General features: G+C 43.0%; 2 protein-coding genes across 2 annotated transcripts; both read right to left on the bottom strand.

Moving 5' to 3' along the window:
* Positions 1 to 129: 129 nt before the first annotated feature.
* Positions 130 to 8,335, bottom strand: LOC310924910 (cytochrome P450 2A13-like). Its single transcript, XM_083886770.1, has 8 exons — positions 8,085 to 8,335; positions 6,695 to 6,857; positions 6,277 to 6,426; positions 5,269 to 5,429; positions 3,537 to 3,855; positions 1,723 to 1,910; positions 1,492 to 1,633; positions 130 to 463 (listed from the first exon to the last, which is right to left on the bottom strand). The coding sequence occupies exons 1-8, from the start codon at positions 8,259 to 8,261 to the stop codon at positions 279 to 281; spliced, it is 1,485 nt and encodes a 494-aa protein (XP_083742896.1). The 5' UTR covers positions 8,262 to 8,335; the 3' UTR covers positions 130 to 278.
* Positions 8,336 to 9,505: 1,170 nt separating this feature from the next.
* Positions 9,506 to 14,292, bottom strand: LOC310924912 (cytochrome P450 2F3-like; the record flags this gene model as incomplete). Its single annotated transcript, XM_083886772.1, has 9 exons — positions 9,506 to 9,687; positions 9,774 to 9,915; positions 11,011 to 11,198; positions 11,274 to 11,415; positions 11,509 to 11,685; positions 12,307 to 12,467; positions 13,634 to 13,783; positions 13,868 to 14,030; positions 14,122 to 14,292. The coding sequence occupies 9 exons, from the start codon at positions 14,290 to 14,292 to the stop codon at positions 9,506 to 9,508; spliced, it is 1,476 nt and encodes a 491-aa protein (XP_083742898.1).
* Positions 14,293 to 19,423: the final 5,131 nt, after the last annotated feature.

Raw genomic sequence — 19,423 nt, 5'->3', positions numbered from 1 at the left:
CTTCGGTGCGTTCGTTGAAGGCCTCGCGTGTCGTTTCTAGTGTCTCTTGTCTATCAATTAAAATGTAGCCCATAATGTTTTTTTATTTTCATGATTTATTGTGCAATTCATTGAAAGAAAGAGTTGGAAAAGAATTAAAAAAATTACCACAAAAAAAAAAAATTACATCCAATGTAAGCATTTAATACCAGAGAGCGTTCATGTCCAGCAGGGGATTATAGGCTCTCCATTACAGGAGATGCATTCAATGGAACGGCAACCGCCGACACTGCCTGTCCTTACTGCCGCGGCGTGGCAATGACGGCGTAGCGGCGAGGCACGTTGCCGAAGCCGCTGTACTCGGGGCTGAGGTCGATGCTGTCCGGTCCTCCGGAGCAAGAGAAGGTGAATTTCTGCAGCAGTGACACCATGAAGAGGAAAATCTCCATGCGAGCGAGGGACTCGCCAACGCAAGATCGCTTGCCTTTGAGAAGAAAAAAACAAAATAGAAGGCCAATGTGAGAGAGTAAACATTTTAACCATACATTATATTCAATATATATTCAATAAAACCAATCATAATCATAGTCGCCATTTTGAATATTGGCGCCCGTTTTGGCGAAATGCACCCTACGTAAATGACCTAACTCGTCCGTGCACGTTTGTTGCCGCTAGACACATCAAAGGTGAAAAGTTATCAAAAGGTTGTGCAGATTCAAAATGGTCATGGCCACGGCAACCCTCTGCGTTTTGGTGAATTTCGACCATTCGCCACAAAACAGGAAGTGAACCTATAACTTCGGAATATATCGAGTTCCACCGAATTTGCCCAAACTTGTTGGGAAGATGTTATAGACCGAGACGAACAAAAAAGTCGACCGTAACCATGGCCTCAACGCAACAGGAAGTTGGCCATTTTGAATATTGGTGCCCGTTTTTGGTGAAATGCACCCTACGTAAATGAGCTAACTCGTCAAGTTATCAAAAGGTTGTGCAGATTCAAAATGGTCGAGGCCACGGCAACCCTCTGCGTTTTGGTCAATTCCGATAATTCGCCACGAAACAGGAAGTGAACCTATAACTTCGGCATATATTGCGTTCCACCATATTTGCCCAAACTTGGTGGGAAGATGTTATAGACAGAGACGAACAAAAAAGTCAACCGTAACCATGGCCTCAACTCAACAGGAAGTCGGCCATTTTGAATATTGCCGCCCGTTTTTGGCGAAATGCACCCTACGTAAATGAGCGAACCTGTCCGTGCGCGTTTGTCCCCGCTGGACACATCAAAAGTGTAAAATTATCAAAAGGTTGTGTAGATTCAAAATGGTATATATATATATATTAATATAATAAAACCAATTATAGAGCACTTTAAATAAAAAATATCACAATTGATTTAGGTAAAATGTAAAGAAATTCTTCTTTTTAACCTCTCTTAAAATAAACTTAAACATCTCCAAAAGGCTCACGTCTGTTGATTTTTGTAGATTTATTTATCTGATAATTTACCTGTAGAAAATGGCAGAAATGCAGGATTTTTCTTAAAGTTGCCATTTTGGTCCAGGAAGTGCTGCGGGTTAAAGGACCACGGCGTGGACCACAGTTTCTCCTCTTTCAGCGCAGAGTGCAACAAGGGAATGATCAGTGTATCCTGGTGAAACACAGACAACGACTCATTTAGAACATTCATTTAAGGGGGAATTTTTTTTATTTTTTTTATTTATCTGTATCCATTAATACCTTGGGAATTGTGTAACCCCTGAAAGAGACGTCCTGGAGGGTGTAGTGTGGGAGGCTCATGGGGACGAGGTCGACGAAACGCTGGACCTCGTGGAGGACGGCGTCTGTGAAGGGGAGGGACTTCCTGTCCTCCATACGGGGACAACGCTCCTGTCCAATCACAGAGTCTATTTCCTGCTGCATTTTCTCTTCAGAAATAAGGACAAGTGTAGAAGTAAACATTAATATCTCCACAGCATCAACCGCAAATCAATCAATAAAACACTCAACGTTAACGCAAGTTAGCGCATGGCGCGTTTCCATGACGACTGACCGGGAAAAGACGTGCGTGACGTCATGTTTACGTGCCGCGGCACTAGAGTCCAGGCACCGTTTACCAGTTAGCTCTGTTAGCTGCGTTAGCTCCTTTAGCACCTGTCAGCACGCCTACAGTCGAACTGGAGCCAAACTTATTTTAAAGAAGTGCTGGGCACGTTGACGCTGTTAGCGCAAGTTAGCGCATGACGCGTTTCCATGACGACTGACAGAGAAAAGATGTGCGTGACGCCATGTTTACGTGCCGCGGCACCAGAGTCCAGGCACCGTTTACCAGCTAGCTCCGGTAGCTCCTTTAGCGTCAGTTAGCACGCCTACAGTCGAACTGGAGCCGGACTTATTTTAAAGAAGTGCTGGGCACGTTGACGTTGATGCCGCTAACGCAAGTTAGCGTATGATGCGTTTCCATGACGACTGACCGAGAAAAGATGTGCGTGATGCCATGTTTACGTGCCGCGGCACCAGAGTCCAGGCACCGTTTACCAGCTAGCTCCTTAAGCGCCGTTAGCACGTTGACATTGATGCCGTTAGCTCAAGTTAGCGCATTACGTGTGACCATAAAGACTGACCGGGAAAAAGACGCGCGTGACGTCATGTTTACATGCCACGGCACTATTTACCAGTTAGTTCCGTTAGGTCCTTTATTGCTGTTAGCACGCCCACACTCGAACTGGAGGCAAACTTATTTTAAAGTAGTGCTGGGCACATTGAAGTAGATGCCGTTAGCGCAAGTTAGCGCATGACGCGTTTTCATGACGACTGATCGGAAAAAGAAGCGCGCGACGCCATGTTTACGTGCTGCGGCACCGGAGTCCAGGCACCGTTTACCAGTTAGCTCCTTTAGTGCCGGTTAGCGAACTTCAGCCGAACTATTTCAAAGTAGTACTGGGTACGTTAACGTTGATGCCGTTAGCGCAAGTTAGCGCATGTCGTGTTTCCATGACGACTGACCGGAAAAAGACGCGCATGACGTCATGTTTATGTGCCGCGGCACCAGAGTCCAGGCGCCGTTTACCGTCAGTCAACGCGCCTACACTCAAACGGGAGGCAAACTTACCAGAGTCCAGGCACCGTTTACCAGTTAGCTGCGTTAGCTCCTTTAGCGCCGGTTAGCGCACCTACAGTGGAACTGGAGCGGTCTGTTTATTATTTCCTTTTATAAGGAAAAGAGCAGCGCTACAAATAACCAGCGTACCTGTGTACTGCGTATGTGTACCTCTGTTTTTAAAGTTTACTTTAGAGACTCATTTTAACAATCGGGGAGTCATCATGGAAATGCAACATGCGTTAACGGGCATTAATGTTGACGCCGTTAGCATTATTTTAAAGTGATTCTGCCCATACACAAACATACGTATGTGGTAGTATATTCAACGTCTGCCAATAAATCGTCCTGATGTTACATACTGGAGCTTTAAGTGACTCGTGTGGTTCCAAATCCTCGCAGTCTTGCATCTTTGTGACAATAGATTTCAAATATGGGATTACTTCTGACCTACCCTGAAGTTGTGGGTATTTGATGGTCACACTGAGTGCGTATCTGATGGTCGAGCTGGTGGTTTCTGTGCCGGCGAAGAACAGATTCAACACCGTTGACACCAAGTTGTCATAGTGGAACGCGGTGGTGGGCTCGTCTTTCTCCTGGTTCATCCTCACGAGGAACGTGTCGATGAAGTCTCTGGGCGAGCTCGGGTCCAGCGTGTCCATGTGCTCCTGGATCTTCTTGACAATGAACGCCCTCATCTCTTCGACCTGGCCGAAGACTTTGTGATGTGGACCGGGAAGACACTCCATCAGCCGGGGGAAGACGTTGTACATCTGCGATTAATATATTTACATATAAAGGATTTATCAGCAGAGTTGACATTCTTAAATATTCTGTAATACGTTCAATATTTTACGAAACATAAGCATCGCTATGATTCGACACACTTGGTTGCAGTTTGCAGCCTCACCACTAGATGTCACCCAGTCCCCCCCCCCACACACACACACCCTTAAACCCATGATCGCTGCATGATTATTCGAGCTGAAACGGTTATTAATCGATTACTAAATTAATCCTCAACTATTTTGATCATCGATTAAAAGCTTTTTTCATGATTAAAACAAGATTTCTGATCGTTTTAGCTCCTTAAATGTGAATATTTTCTTCGTTTCTTTGCTCCACGTAAACAAAGAAATCATTCAAACTGATTCATTTTGGTTTGTGGACAAAAACAAAGACATTCGAGAACTGTTAGTTGCATCTCTAATGATTATGAATTTAAATGATATGCACTCATTTGATTTGAACGACAAACACACAAACATGAGACTAAACTATTTATTCCTATGTGACTTCAAACTGCTGATGTGTGTTTTAATTTCCTTGGGTTTTGCATGTTTTGCTAAATTGAGAGAAACTTCCTCAACAAAAGAGAAGTGACAAATTAAAAATATATTCATGTACATATAAGTTTACTGTGTCCTGTGGAAAATAAACTGCAGTTTATGTCCAAATCTGCTGAAAAACAAAAAACAACATGTTTTAAAGTTGTCATATTTCAACAACGGTTAATGATAGAGATTAAATGTTTGGTTTGTAAACGTCAGGAGGCTTTCAGGAGCTCACACATTTAAATTTGTGACAAACGGGTGTGAATTGACAGAGAAATTACAGTTTAAAAATCACCCTCATCTTCATTTTTTTTAAAACTCCAAAGCGAGAGTTTTAACATGGGAGTCATTGGGAGGTTTGAGCAGAACTCTCTGCGCTTTCAGGTGATTTTAAGAAAAACTGTAAGTCATATGAAAATGAAAACAACACGCAGGGTTAGACAACGACCAGAGCAACGTTTTGATGTAAAGATTGTCTGTGTAGGTTGGAAATCGTGAGCAGGAGAAGAGTTTGTTTTCCTGGACCTCTGGCAACGGCTCACACACTCATTATAAAATCTGAAAACGTACAATAATAAGTACAAAACGTAAACTGCGATCGTTTAAAAAACGTAATATGTATCGAAACTTTGACTCAGGTGAGAAAAGTCCCAAGTCTTGTGAACCGTTTAAAGTTTCAACCGCGTCTCTACGGTAAAGTATGACGACACTGTGAGGCTACAAATTGAGCTTGGTTCCGATCAATGTTTCCCATTCACCCAAAACCGAATGACTGTCTTAGTCCGACTAAGATCAGACTATTAACGTGCGGCGGTGATTCTCCCGAACCGCGTAATCTCACCCGTCTCTTACCTGACCCCAGAAACTGCTGCCAAACTTCAGGAAGCCTGAGATTGTCCGCAGAACGTAGACAAAGTTAGCGTCATCGTAGCTGGAGCGCTGACCAAACACCAAGCAGCCGATCACATTGGACACTGAGAAGCTAATGAAGTAGCTCGGATCAAAAGATGCACCTGGGTGGAAAAAACACAGGAGAACGGAATCATTTAACTGGAACGGCAGGGGCTGAAACTATCGTTATTTTTCAGATTATTATTATCTACATTGCTTTCCGGTCATTTTTGACGGGGTTAAGGTGCATAAAACTCTTCAAACTTAGCAAAAACACAATATTGGCATAGCCCACTAAGGTGAAAACGGAGGCAAAATTGAGTTCCACCGAATGTCCCCAAATTTGGTGGGAAGATGTTATAGACCAAGAGGAACAAAAAAGGCGACCGTAACCATGGCCTCAACTCAACAGGAAGTCTGCCATTTTGAATTTTGACGTCCGTTTTGGCGAAAATGCACCCTACATAAATGAGCTAACTCGTCCGTGCACATTTGTCGCTACCAGGCACATCAAAGGTGAAAAGTTATCGTAAGGTTTTGCGGATTCAAAATGGTCATGGCTACAGGAAGCCTCTGCGTTTTGGTGAATTTCGACCATTCGCCACGAAACAGGAAGTGAACCTATAACTTCGGCATATATTGAGTTCCACCGAATTTGCTTAAACTTGGTGGGAAGATGTTATAGACCAAGATGAACAGAAAAGTCGACCGTAACCATGGCCTCAACTCAACAGGAAGTCGGCCATTTTGAATTTTGGCGATTTGCACCCTATGTAAATTAGCTAAAACTTGTTTGCAGGTTTTTCACCTTTATTTAACCAGGGAGAAAACTTAATGTAAGTATATTATGAGATATAAATATACATAGAACATACGGAATATTGTGTAAAATCACATGATCAGCACATTTATGAGAAAATCAAGTCCAATCAGTTTTTTAAAAAATTTACAATAAATAAATAAAAATACCGTTGTTAGTGTTTATCAGATCCACCAGATGTGTGCCCTCCTCCTGGGTCCACTCCTCCATGCCCTTGCGTCCCATTCCAAAGTCTCGTAGCGTTGTGAGGGTGAAACGACGCAACTGCCGCCAGCGGTCTCCATTACTGATCGCCAAACCTTCAAAAAGGTAGGAATAGCAGCCAAAACTAACTCGTGGAAAAAAGCACACGGCCTCTACATTTAGAAGAAACAGGAAATGCGTTGCTGCTGTGAGACTGAAGCGCAGCAAATCGGCCAAAATTAGGCAGAGACAGGAAGTGCGAAAAAGAAACGGACACAGAGCAAAAAAGAGGGGCGTGGCTTAGTGCAACAGAACCAATGAGCAGCAAATGTCCCACACAGCACTGAGATCAGGTCCAAAAAGACTCTAAAATGCCTGTAATACCATAACCCCTGGTGGCTCTGAGCAGGAAAGGCAGCGGCGCTCTGCCAGTGAAGTCGTCTGCTTGGTCCACCAGCGCCTCTCTGATGGCGTCGTACCCGACCAGAACCACCACGCGCTGAGGGCCCAGGTACAGCGTCATCACAGGGCCGTAACGCTCGCTGAGCTGCAGGTGAACACACGGAAAAACACTTAATATACAGGATAATATACAGCAAACTGCACGCTTTCCAACAGATATGTGAGGCTTTTGTATGGAAGCCCATACCAGACAAAAAGAGGTAGCCTTGATAATAAATATTTGCTCAAAGTTCAAAATTATGAGATAAAAAACTATACCTGTTATAGTTACATTACAAACACCACATAATTATGACTTTTTAAACTCATAATATTGACTTTTTATCTCATAATTTTACATTTTTTAACATAATTTAGACCGTTTAACTCATAATTATGACTTTTTGTTTCATTATTTTGACTTTTTATCTCATAATATCGACGTTTTATCTCAAGATATTGACTCTTTATCTCATAATTATGACTTTTAATCTCATCATTTACATTTTTTAATATAATTTCCACCGTTTAACTCATAATTATGACTTTTTATTTCATTATTTTGACTTTTTATCTCATAATGTCGACGTTTTATCTTATAATATTGACTTTTTATCTCATAATTATGACTTTTAATCTCATAATTTACATTTTTTTATATAATTTCCACCGTTTAACTCATAATTATGACTTTTTATTTCATTATTTTGACTTTTTATCTCATAATGTCGACGTTTTATCTTAAAATATTGACTTTTTATCTCATAATTGTGACTTTTAATCTCATAATTAAATTTTTTAAATATAATTTCCACCATTTAACTCAAATTATGACTTTTAATCTCAAATTTTCTACTTTTTATCCCATAATTTCAACTTTTTTTCCTCATAATTTCGACTTCTTATCTAATTTCAACTCTTTATCTAATTTTGACTTTTTATCTCATAATTTCAACTTCTTATCTCATAAATATAACTTTTAATCTCATAATTTCGATTCACTTTGAGGATAGTTTTATTATCAAGGCTAAATTTTTACCTCTTGGGCTTCCATACGTTCACTTTTGACATGTGGAGGGAATGGGGGTCCATGCGCCCCCCAAAGTTAGTTGAAACACCCCTGCTCCACAATCCCACTGAGGAACAACGAGACACACACACACACTCACACACACACACACACACTCACACACACACACACGCACACACACACACACGTGTGAAAATCTCACAGTGTAAACAGAAGCAGTCGGTGTGTGTGTGTGTGTGTGTGTGTGTGTGTGTGTGTGTGTGTGTGTGTGTGTGTGTGTGTGTGTGTGTGTGTGTCCGTCACCTTTAAGAACGTCTTGAACGGAGCTCTGTTGTCCAGCTGGAGGACATTTCCTACGAAGGGCAGACCTGAAGGACCCGGAGGTAAAGGACAGTTTCTCTGTCTCTGTCTCTGTCTCAGCAGCCACAGCAAAACTAAACTGAGCCCAGAGACCAAGACCAGGGCGACAGACACGTCCATGTCTCACTGTCTGTCTCACTGTTTGTCTATCTGTCTGTGTCACTGTCTGTCTCTGTCTCACTGTCTGTCTCTGCTGCTCTGTCCTCAGTCCTGCGCAGCAGTTTGTTGTTGTTCTTAAACGACGTCCCCGCCTGCGTGACTTCACACATGTGTGGGCGTGTCTACGTGTGTGGGCGTGTCCACGTGTGTGGGCGTGTCTACGTGCGTGGGCGTGTCTGCGTGTGTGGGCGTGTGCACGTTCGCTGCTCAAACTGCGTCATGGTTTGGGATTTTCCACTAGTTTTAGTTCTTGTTGAGTTTTGACATTTTTGTTTTTCAAATTTTGTACGGAAGAGGATTAGGGTCAAATGTGAAAGAGAAACTCAAAGAAAGAAGGAAAAATAAATACACAGCATGAATTCTGAAATGAAAGAAAAATTCAGAGAGATTAAAGAAAAAGTTAGAATTCTGTGATTAAAAATCTGAATTTTCTTCAATCTCAGATTTCTGAGATTAAAGTCAGAATTAATTTTTTTCTGTAATCTCAGAAAGAAGATTAAAGAAAAAAATAGAATTATGTGATTAAAAATCAGAATTCAATTTTTTCTTTAATCTCAGATTTAAAAATCAGAATTCTGAGATTAAGAAAACATTTGAATTATGTGATAAAAAATCAGAATTAATTTTTTTCTTTAATCTCAGATTTAAAATCAGAATTCTGAGATTAAAGAAAGTTAGAATTCTGTGATAAAAATCAGAATTGTGAATTTTTCATTAATCTCAGATTTAAAGTCAGAATTCTGAGATCAAAGACAAATTAGATTTCTGAGATTAAAGTCAGAATTCAAATTTTTCTTTTATCTCAGACTTAAAGTGAGAATTCTGATATTTAAATCAGAACTTTTGCCTTTTTCTAAGAAGTCTGTCTTTAATCCCACACTTGCACATAATCTCCCACATAAACAAAAACAATTTGAAAACATGTTTTTATTATGAATGAAAATACAACCTTTCAAAATTTGGCGGCAGAGAGAAAAAAAATTAAAAAACACTTCATATGAAGCCAAAAGTTCTCCGTCTTCCTCCCACAGTCCAAAAAACATGCAATATGGTGATGAGGTTAATTGGACTCTCTAAATTGAACGTAATCTCTATGTGTGGCCCTGTTACACCCCCCCAATGCCCTGTGTCAGCTCAGATTAGCACACATTCAGGGGGTGGAGCTAATCCAGTAAAAAATGATCCCGATGGACGACGCCCTGTGTTCACCGCGGCGTGGCGATGATCCGGTAAATCCGCGGCACGTTAGCGAAGCCGCTGAACTCCGGGACGAGGTCGATGCTGTCGGCTCCGTCGGGGCAGGAGAAGGTGAAATGCTGCAGCAGTGAAACCAGGAAGATGAAAAGCTCCATGCGCGCCAGAGATTCACCAACGCAGGCTCTTTTCCCTGTGAAGACGTGGAAAAACAACCTGGTGTTTGTGAGATAGAGATGGTTTGGACGCTAAGTCGTTAAAAAATGCTCAGTGTTTTACCTGCAGCGAACGGCATGAACGCGGGATTTTTCTTAAAGTTTCCATTCTGGTCCAGGAAATGCTCGGGGTTAAAGGACATGGGGTTGGCCCAGTGCTTCTCGTCTCTGAGCACAGAGTGCAGCAAAGGGACGATCACAGTGTCCTGTTGTGACGAGAAATACTGTGTGAACGTCATGTGCAGCAGACTCCAAAAACTGTGGCATGTTTAATCCGGCTGCAACCATTACTCTGCCTCGAGTATTTACTTTAATTCCTGTCTCCCGCGGCCTGTTCAGCACAGGGATCGTTGTTCCACACGGACCGTTTTAGCAGACGCACATCCGGATTTTAGCTAGCACGATTACGGAGACGGAGAGTGAAACAGCCCGTAAAAGGCAGAAAATGTCCAAGTGTGGGACTATTTCACGCTAAAACAAGAAAGCTAACTTTTAAATTCATAATTTTGACTTTTTATCTCATAATTTTGACTTTATCTCATAATTTTGACTTTTATCTCATAATTTTGACTATCTCATAATTTTAACTTTATCTCATATTTTCGGCTTTTTATCTAATAATTTTGACTTCATCTCATAATTTTGACTTTTTAACTCATAATTTTGACTTTTTATCTCAAAATTTCAGCTTTTTATCTTTTTATCTCATAAATTCAACTTTTTATCATAATTTCTACTTTAAAACTCATAATTTTGATTTTTTAACTCATAATTTCGGTTTTTATCACATAATTTCCACTTTTATCTCACAAATATGACTTTTTATCTCATAATTTTGGCTTTTTATCTCATAAATTTAACTTTTTATCTCATAATTTTGACTTCTTATCTCATAATTTCCGCTTTTAAACTCATCATTTCCGCTTTTTAACTCATAATTTCGACTTTTTATCTCATAATTTGGAATTTTATCTCATAATTTTCGCTTTTTATCTCATAATTTCAACTTTTAAACTAGAAGTCAACAAGGTGCAGTGTAACAAATGGCTTAACACAAAAGCACGTCCTCAATGATTCAACATCTGAGCCGATAGCATCCAGTTGCTAACGCTTCCGGCACATGCTAAAGTAAACATTGATGTTAGCTGATTTAATGTAGCTTACTAGGGCTGCAGCTATCGGAAAAGATAAAATAGAAATAATAATAATAATTTTGCGTTTTTGCTACCTCGATTAATCGCAAAATTAATTGGTAGAAAATAATGGATATCTGCAGCCCTAATGTTTAGCTTGGAGAATACCTTGGGAATGGTGTAGCCCCGAAAGGAGATGTCGTGCAGGGCGTAGTGGGGGAGACTGAAGGGGACGATGTCCAGAAAACGCTGCAGCTCGTGGAGGAAAGCATCTGTGAAGGACAGCGACTTCCTGTCCTCCATGGCGGGACTACGGCCTCGTCCAATCACACTGTCGATCTCCTCCTGCAGCCTTTCTACAAATAAGAAAGAAAAAACAAATCCACCGTTGTTGTAAAAGTGAGCAGTCGTGTCTCGGAGTGAACGCCTACCCTGTATTTGGGGATATTTCATGAGCACGCTGATGCCGTATCTGATGGTGGTGCTTGTGGTTTCTGTTCCTGCCAGGAACAAATTCAACACGGTCGACTTCAAGTTGTCCAGGTGGAACTCGGTCTTGGCGTTGTGCTTCTCCTGAGAGGACCAAGAGGTTTCAAAATTCAGCATCATTGCTCATTGGGATATACTTTGTTTTCTATGTAAAGCGATCTTAAAGTTCTTTCCAACCTGATTCATCTGGGTGAGGAAGCAGTCGATGTAGTCTCGCGGGGAGCTGGTGTCCAGCGTCTCCTGGTGCTCTTTGATTTTTGTCTCGATGAAGTTTGTCACCTCTTTTATTTCTGCAAAAGTAGCGTGATGGCCGCCGGGCAGGCGCTCCATCAGCCAGGGAAAGATGTTGTACAGCTGTTGGAAAGAGGCACACAGAAACCCCAAGATACCTTTAAAATCTACATCACAGATTTATTAGATATTATTATTAGAGTTTATTAGAGTATATTTTTAGGAGGTCTTATATCTGTACATAAGGCATAGGACTCCCTTTACAGCGGCAGCCGTATGTGCTGTGGATAATGAAATGGATAATTTCCTGAATTTCAAAAATTCATTCAAATTATTCCTTAAGAGGTTTGCAAATATTTTCAATGGATCCTTGTTCAGGGCGATGCTGACTATAATGATGGTAAATTTCAAGTCATTCCGAGATTCTTTTTGTTTTCGAGAAGAAAGTCAGCTCACTGTCAAAGTACATCAAGGGCAAATGGATGATTTCCTGAAATTCAAATATTCATTAAAATTATTCCTTAAGAGATTTGCAAATATTTTCGACAGATCCTTGTTCAGGGCGATGCCGACTATTATGATGGTAAATTTCAAGTCATTCCGAGATACTTTTTGTTTTCGAGAAGAAAGTCAGCTCACTGTCAAAGTGCTTCAAGATAAGATAAGATAAGATAGTCCTTTATTCGTCCTGCAGTGGGGAAATTTCCAGTGTTACATTATGTTCACGTTCCCTCCTCCACTCACCTGACCCAGAGGAGAACTGATGAACCTTAAGATGCCAGATATGATGCTGAGGAGATGCAGGAACTGCTTGTCGTCATAAGTAAAGCGCTGACCAAACACCATGCAGCAGATCACATTAGACACAGTGCGGCTCAGTGAGGACGATGGGTCAAATGGTGCACCTGGAAAAGAGGGAGGAAGCATAACTGCTTGAAAATGCACAATGATACGTATCACCTACCGCAATTTGTTTTTAAATATGTTGTGCACTGTTTTTGTACGGAAGTGTGCTGGTGGTTTGGCAACCCTCGGACTGTTTGGCCACGTCCCAATACCTCCCCTAACCCTGCATTTTTTTCCCTAACCCTACATTTTGAGCGTTCACGTGTAGGGTCGAGTACGGTGGCCCTGAGGTGCAAAACACAAACGCAAATCAAAAACACAAACGCAAATCAAAAACACAAAAACATTAACAAAACACATGGAACGGCAGCTAAAGTGAGTTAATGTTTTCGTGTTTTCTGCTTTTGTGTTTTTTATTGTGCGATTTGCGTTTGTGTTTTTGATTTGCGTTTGTGTTTTGCACCTCAGGGCCACCGTAGTGGGGCAAGGGGAAATGTGATTTTTTCCTTATAATCAACCCTCATCAAATGTAGTGAGCTCTGGTGCAGGCTTTAAAAGAAGTGGAAATTACCCATGATGCTTTGCGAATTCAGCGAGCCGGCTGATATTTTTCAACAAAGATGGCGGCCACATCTACCGTGGAACATTTTTCGTTGTAATATATGTTCGCAAATAAGCACGTTACAGTGTCGGATTGTGTTGGAATATGTTGGTTTGATAAACATCCAAAGGACACTAATGTCAGAAAATAAGACGATTTATGAAAGCAGCTAGCTAACTAGCTAGCTAAAGAGCATGACGGGCAAATGCTCTCGATGCACTCGGTAAATAGCCGCTAGCTAGCTCTGCTACATCTGGATAGTTTTGTCAGTGTGTGGATGTGTGTACCGGCGTTCACTCGAACGCGAATACCCTGGACTTGTCAGATTTCAATCACATTCGCGATATCGCGTTTACGAGGACGGAGAAAAACAAGCGACTGATCCGCCGGCATTTTTCCTGAATGAAAATAGTAGCACGCTCCACCGGTAGAATTGTCAAGATGTGACGTAGGTTAGCACGTTCGCTACTTTCACTACGCTAATTTGCATTTATGGTTGAGGGCACTCAAAACCAAGGGGAAATTTTAAGGGGGAGGTACTGGGACGGAGCCTTCGTATCTTATTTTACGTGACAGAGGTAGAGTGGGCTGGGCCATGACCTGATGACGACGACGAACGCACACCTTTGTACGAGTCGATGTGATCCCGCATGTGTTTGCTCTCCTCCTGGATCCACTCCTCCATGCCTTTGCGTCCCATCCCGAAGTCTCGCAGGGTGGAGAGCGTGAAACGACGCAACTGCTGCCACCGCTCGCCGTTACTGATCCCCAAACCTGGACCAAAAGGAAACGGTAAGCGAGTGCTCGTTGACCCCGGACACATCGGTGGAACTGCTGAAACAAGACAGATTTGATTACCGTAGCCGTCGGTGACCTTCTCCAAAAACGGTAGAGACCACCTGCCGGTGAAGTCGTTGGCCTGGTCCACCAGAGCCTCCTTCACTGCATCGTACCCCACCAGGACCACCGTCCGCTGCCAGCCCAGGTGCACCGTCATCACTGGACCGTAGGTCTCGCTCAACTGTTTGGACAATCGCGAACAGTTTGATGCATTTCGTTTCCTGGTCAAAGATCGTCCGTTGTCTGTAAAAAAAAGAGTTCCCCAAACTCACCTTTCGGAAGCTTTTGTACGGGGCCTTTTTGTCCAGTTTTGGCAGGTTTCCTATGAGAGGAAGTGCAAAAGGTCCTGGAGGCAAACGATACTTCTTACTGTTTTTGACCCTAAAAAGCCACAGTAGAGCTAAGATTAGCCCGGCCAGGAGCACGATCGCGCTGACGTCCATGATGTTCTGCACTTCCTGTCTCTTGTAAAGCAGATCTTTCTCGCACTGTCCACTTTTCACTTAGCTCCCGCTCGCTCTCGTCTCCTCACATATTTGTAGACCCGACGGGGAGCTGGCAGGAGTGCTGCAGTGGGCCATGGGTGAACCATGTGACTCTGGTGTTCAGGTGTTTGTGCTCCTTTACCTACAAACACTGGCCCAAAGCCAGTGTGGAGCGGGACTGACGAGACGGACATGACATTGCATGTTTTTATAACTATAATAATAATAATAATAATAACGCTGTGAACTTTTATATTAATGTGCTGGAGGTTAAGTGGGAGGAGTTTACCAGCATACATTGCATCATGCTACAGTTATACCAGTTCCAGCTGTGATTAACTTCAAGTACAGTTCAGTTTCACCACTGTTAGCTCGAAAATGGGCTTACAGTATGTGGTAAATCAATATCAATTTATATATTTGGTTGGGTGTCCAGGGGCGCAGCTTGTGAACAGGCAAGGGCAGTCAACTGCTTGGGGCACCCGAGCCGATAGGGGGGCCCCCCGACACTCGGAGCCTGAGGGCTGTTTTTTACTGAAATGTGCAGTGAGCAGCCGCCTCCCTGTCCCCCTTAAACAACAAATGGGCAATTTGCAATGACATCTCAGTAGAAAACCCCCCCCCCCCAAAGGGGCCCCACCTCACTTTAACCTGTGTGAAGTTATCGTTCTGCAAGTTGGAAAAGAGATGGGCCACGGCTCAGGAGGAGGGGGTCACTCTTTAAACTTCAAAAGTTTGGGGTCACTCTTTTTTTCCCAATGAATCTAACATTAAATTGATCATAAATACACTCTATACATTGTTAATGTGGTAAAAGACTATTTTAGCTGCAAACGTCTGGTTTTTAATGGAATATGTACATAGGTGTACACGTACACATACACATACACATACACATACACATACACATACTCGTACATGTACATGTAGTGATCTTAAATACATTACTCTAAAGGTCTTAAAATCGTACATTTTTGGTATATTTTGTATAATGGTATATTTTTGTCGTATACACTCTTAGAAATAAGGGTTCCAAAAGGGTTCTTCTACAAGGGCTGAGGTTCTACCTGGAACCATTTGCTTATGAAAAACCCTTTCCTGAAGAAAGGGTTTTTCAAGGGTTCTTGGTAACACTAATGGTTCCAGTGAGAACCATTTTGATCCAGAGAACCCTTTAAAACCTTACATGGTTCTACTTAGCACTTTTATATCTAGAGTGTATAGAGGCCCATTTCCAGTGTTCTAATGGTACAGTGTGTTTGCTAATGGCGTTAGAAGACTATTGGATGATTAGAACAGTTTTTTTGGTTCTTTGACAAAAGGGCAAAATTAATATTTTTGAATAAAAATCATTATTTCTCATCTCTTCAATGTCTTGACTATATTTTCTATTTATTTTGCAACTCTTTTGATGAATAAAAGACTGACTTTTAATGGAAAACACAACATAAATCCTATAGGTGAGCCCAGACGGTAGGGTAGGTTTCATTTTCTCCTCTCCTCTTTATTTCATGTGGACTGAAATATTTGCCGTCACTCAGCACATACTTCCATTCTGATTCCATTCTGGTACAAAAACAGAGCACACATTCAAATCCAGCTCAAATCCAACAGATTATTATTATATTTTTTTTTTACAGTAATACAAAAGCTCAGCAGCAGCAGCAGCTCACCATGGGGGATTCTGGGTTACGACGTCCTTGCCCGCCCCTCCCCCCCCCAACCTCCGCAACCTCAAACACCATCCAAATGTAGACATAGTTCAGGCAACAGCAAGTAACAGCGGGAAAATGGGTCGTTTGAGATCTGCACAGTCACGATTGTTTTCAGAGCTTCACCTTTGTACCGCGAACTCAAACGCGCGATACTGGTTTGTGCAGGTGGTTTGCGACGCTGCAGTTTGTGTAAACAGGGCAAAGGGAAGTCAGGCAGATGTGGACAGGGAAGGGAAAAACAATATTTACAGCAAGCGTGGGTTTTCTTTCTTAAAAAAAATGAAAAAAGAGTAGAAAATCAACTCTACTGAGGCCTCATAAATGTCCGCGTCGCTTCGTTGGGAATCATTTTACTTGACCTTAAGTCGTCCTGTGGCATGGAAGAAGTGACACGGCACAGATAGAGTGTTCAGGAGTCACAATCATGAATGATTCACCTGAGGAGCACGGGCACGACGCCAGGAAAAACACCTTCAATCATTTATGAACGAGACGTACACTGTACAATATACAACTCAATAATTAACATGCCTTTATATTATAAGGGAATACCAACACGGGGCGGAGCGAGGGGGGGGTAAAAAGGTCTCCACGTCACACTTAAAAAGCAAATCCGCCGCAGTCAAACGCGTCAAAGTCGGAGTCTCCCTCAAAGTCAAAGCTGTTGAAGTGCGGGGAGTCGATGTCCTGGCCGCAGGCGTGGAAGGAGCCTCCTCCTCCTCCTCCTCCAGGAAGCTCGGAGAAGCCTCCTCCTCCTCCTCCTCCTGAGCCGCGGCCCAGCTCCGCAGCTCTGCCGGTGAGCGGGGAGGTCGGCGAGCAGGAGTTGAGGTAGGCCAGCGCGGAGGAGGAGGCGGCGGTGGCCCCGCCCATCAGCAGACACACGGCCCTGACGGCCCGAGCGTCGCTGCTGTTGCCGTGGCGGAGGCAGTCGGAGACGCGGTGGGGAGGCGCCGAGGAGACGCTGCACAGGCGCCGCCGCGCTCCAACGCCTGCACGGACGAGAGAGACGGATACATACGATATGTTTACGATATTTCACATTTTCAGAGCGAGCATTGTGTTTGAGTGGTTTCAATCATTTCATTCTGGTATGTGAAGGCCACCGTGGTCCCCTAAAGCAATTTGGAAAGGGAGGGGTTGCAAAGCTGCAGTCTCACCACCAGAGGTCACTAATTCTCGCTCGATGCACCTGTAACAGGTAAATAGTGCGATTTTAGTCAGACTAAGGCCTCTAAATCACTTTCCGAGACATAGGCCCCGCCCCATATACCTCCCCTAACCCTACATTTTTACCCTAACCCTAATTTTGTGCGTTCACGTGTAGGGTGGATTAAGGGGAAATGTGATTTTTCCCTTATAATCAACCCTCAAAATGTAGTGAGCTCTGGTGCGGGCTTAAAAAGAAGTGGAAGATGAAATTACCCATGATGCTTTGCGAATTCAGCGAGCCGGCTGATATTTTTCAACAAAGATGGCGGCCACATCTGCCGAGGAACAATATCGTTGTAATATATTTTCGCAAATAAGTACATTACAGTGTCGAATTGTGTTGGAATCTGTGTTTTGATACACGTCCAAAGGACCGTTGAGTTTTGAACACTAATGTCAGAAAATAAGTGACGGTTTATGAAAGCAGCTAGCTAACTAGCTAGTGAGCGGCTACCCACCGAGCGCCCCGAGGGAGCACGCCCGACACACAGAGCTGCATGGCGGGCGCTAGCTAGCTCTGCTACATCTGGGTAGTTTTGTCAGTGTGTGGATGTGTGTAACGACGTTCACTTGAACCCTGGACTTGTCAAATTTCAATCACATTCGCGATATAAAGCTTTTACGAGGACGGAGAAAAAACGAGCGTTGACGGAGAAAAACAAACAGCTGGATCCGCCGGCATTTTTCCCGAGTGAAAATAGTAGCACGCTCCACCGGTAGAATTGTCAACGTGTGACGTAGGTTAGCACGTTCGTTATGTTCACTACGCTAATTTGCATGTAACGATGTCACAATACCACTTTTTACTGTTGAGGGCACTCAAAACCAAGGGGAAATTTTAAGGGGGCGTTATCGGGACGGAGTCTAAGACAATAAGATCATTTGGTTTGGTCGGACTAACACACCTGGATAATGCGATTCATAGTCTGATTACTCCTGCATGTATACGCTTAGTCGGACTGGGAGTGGGACTCGGCTCCCTGGTCTCTGACCCGGAAGACGACCCTAACCCTTACTCTAACTCTAACTCTAACCCACTGCAGAACTGATGCCGAGAAAAGAACAACAACAGAATAGACGACAAAGCTTGACCCACTTTTGGACTGACAAAGTGGGTTTTGTACAGCAGGTACGAGAACGTCAAGGTCAACAGGAAACTGATTCAATAAGCGCTAGCTTATAGCGAGATACAGCGCCACCTACGGAGGCGGAGTCAGACAAACACGGCCAATAAATCCCCTTTCTCCTCCAAGTTGTCCGATTGCCTGTCTTAATCTGACTCCTAACCCTAACCCAACTGTGCATGTGGACATACTGAGTTTCTGGGTGTTTCTTAACTCCAGTAGTCCAGAAAATAACATATTGGATTATTAATTAAACTTAATTTCACAGTGGACCCCCCTTCTTTCCTGCCCACAGGGATCGTACCCTGGTCCCGTCTGCTGGACCTGGACTGGATCACCATTACCACAAACTGGATCAGTAGGCCTTTCTAAACTCCTAACCCCAACCCTAACCCAGCATGTGGACATTCTGAGTTTTTGGGTCATTCACAGGATGCAACCTACACATAATGGTTTGTTTTGTTTAGACCAGTGTGTAGGTCCTGAGCCACTTTCCGGGAATGACTTGCGATAAAAAACATGGTTTAACCTTGGTTAAGTATCTACAGATGACCTGACTTGACCTTTGACCTCACCTTGGTTTTGGCCTCTCTCTCTGAGGGAGCCTCCTCGCTCAGTGACTTGAGATAGAGGAGGAGTTTGAGGAGGAGGAGGAGTTTGAGGAGCAGTGCTTTTACAGACCAGGGGTGAACCAGGGTCTTTGTCACTGCAGGAGTCTGGCAGTGGTTCCCTGTCTGTGATGCAGGGTATGATGCTGTGCTGCCTCTGAAGGCTCATGTGTGACATGACACCCTAGATTAAAAAAAAACCCAAAAAAAACAAGGTCATTATATAACAGAGGTAACTCTAATGAACATGACTAACATTTACTACACCAGATATTGTTAGATAAGGTTGTAAGGACTGAGTCAGGGAGCTTCTGCTGACTCACCTCCCTCACTTTCCTGATCAGCTTCAGCCACAAACTGTGAAAGATCAACAATAACACCATCATGTTTTTGTTTTTCCATCTGACACAAAGGAAAAGGCCAGTGAACAGGG

The sequence above is a fragment of the Microchirus variegatus genome (assembly GCF_963457635.1).
Source record: "Microchirus variegatus genome assembly, chromosome: 3".
In the NCBI taxonomy this organism is placed as follows: Eukaryota; Metazoa; Chordata; class Actinopteri; order Pleuronectiformes; family Soleidae; genus Microchirus; species Microchirus variegatus.
Note: the sequence above shows the minus strand (reverse complement) of the source record. Positions and strands in the feature narration are given on the sequence as shown.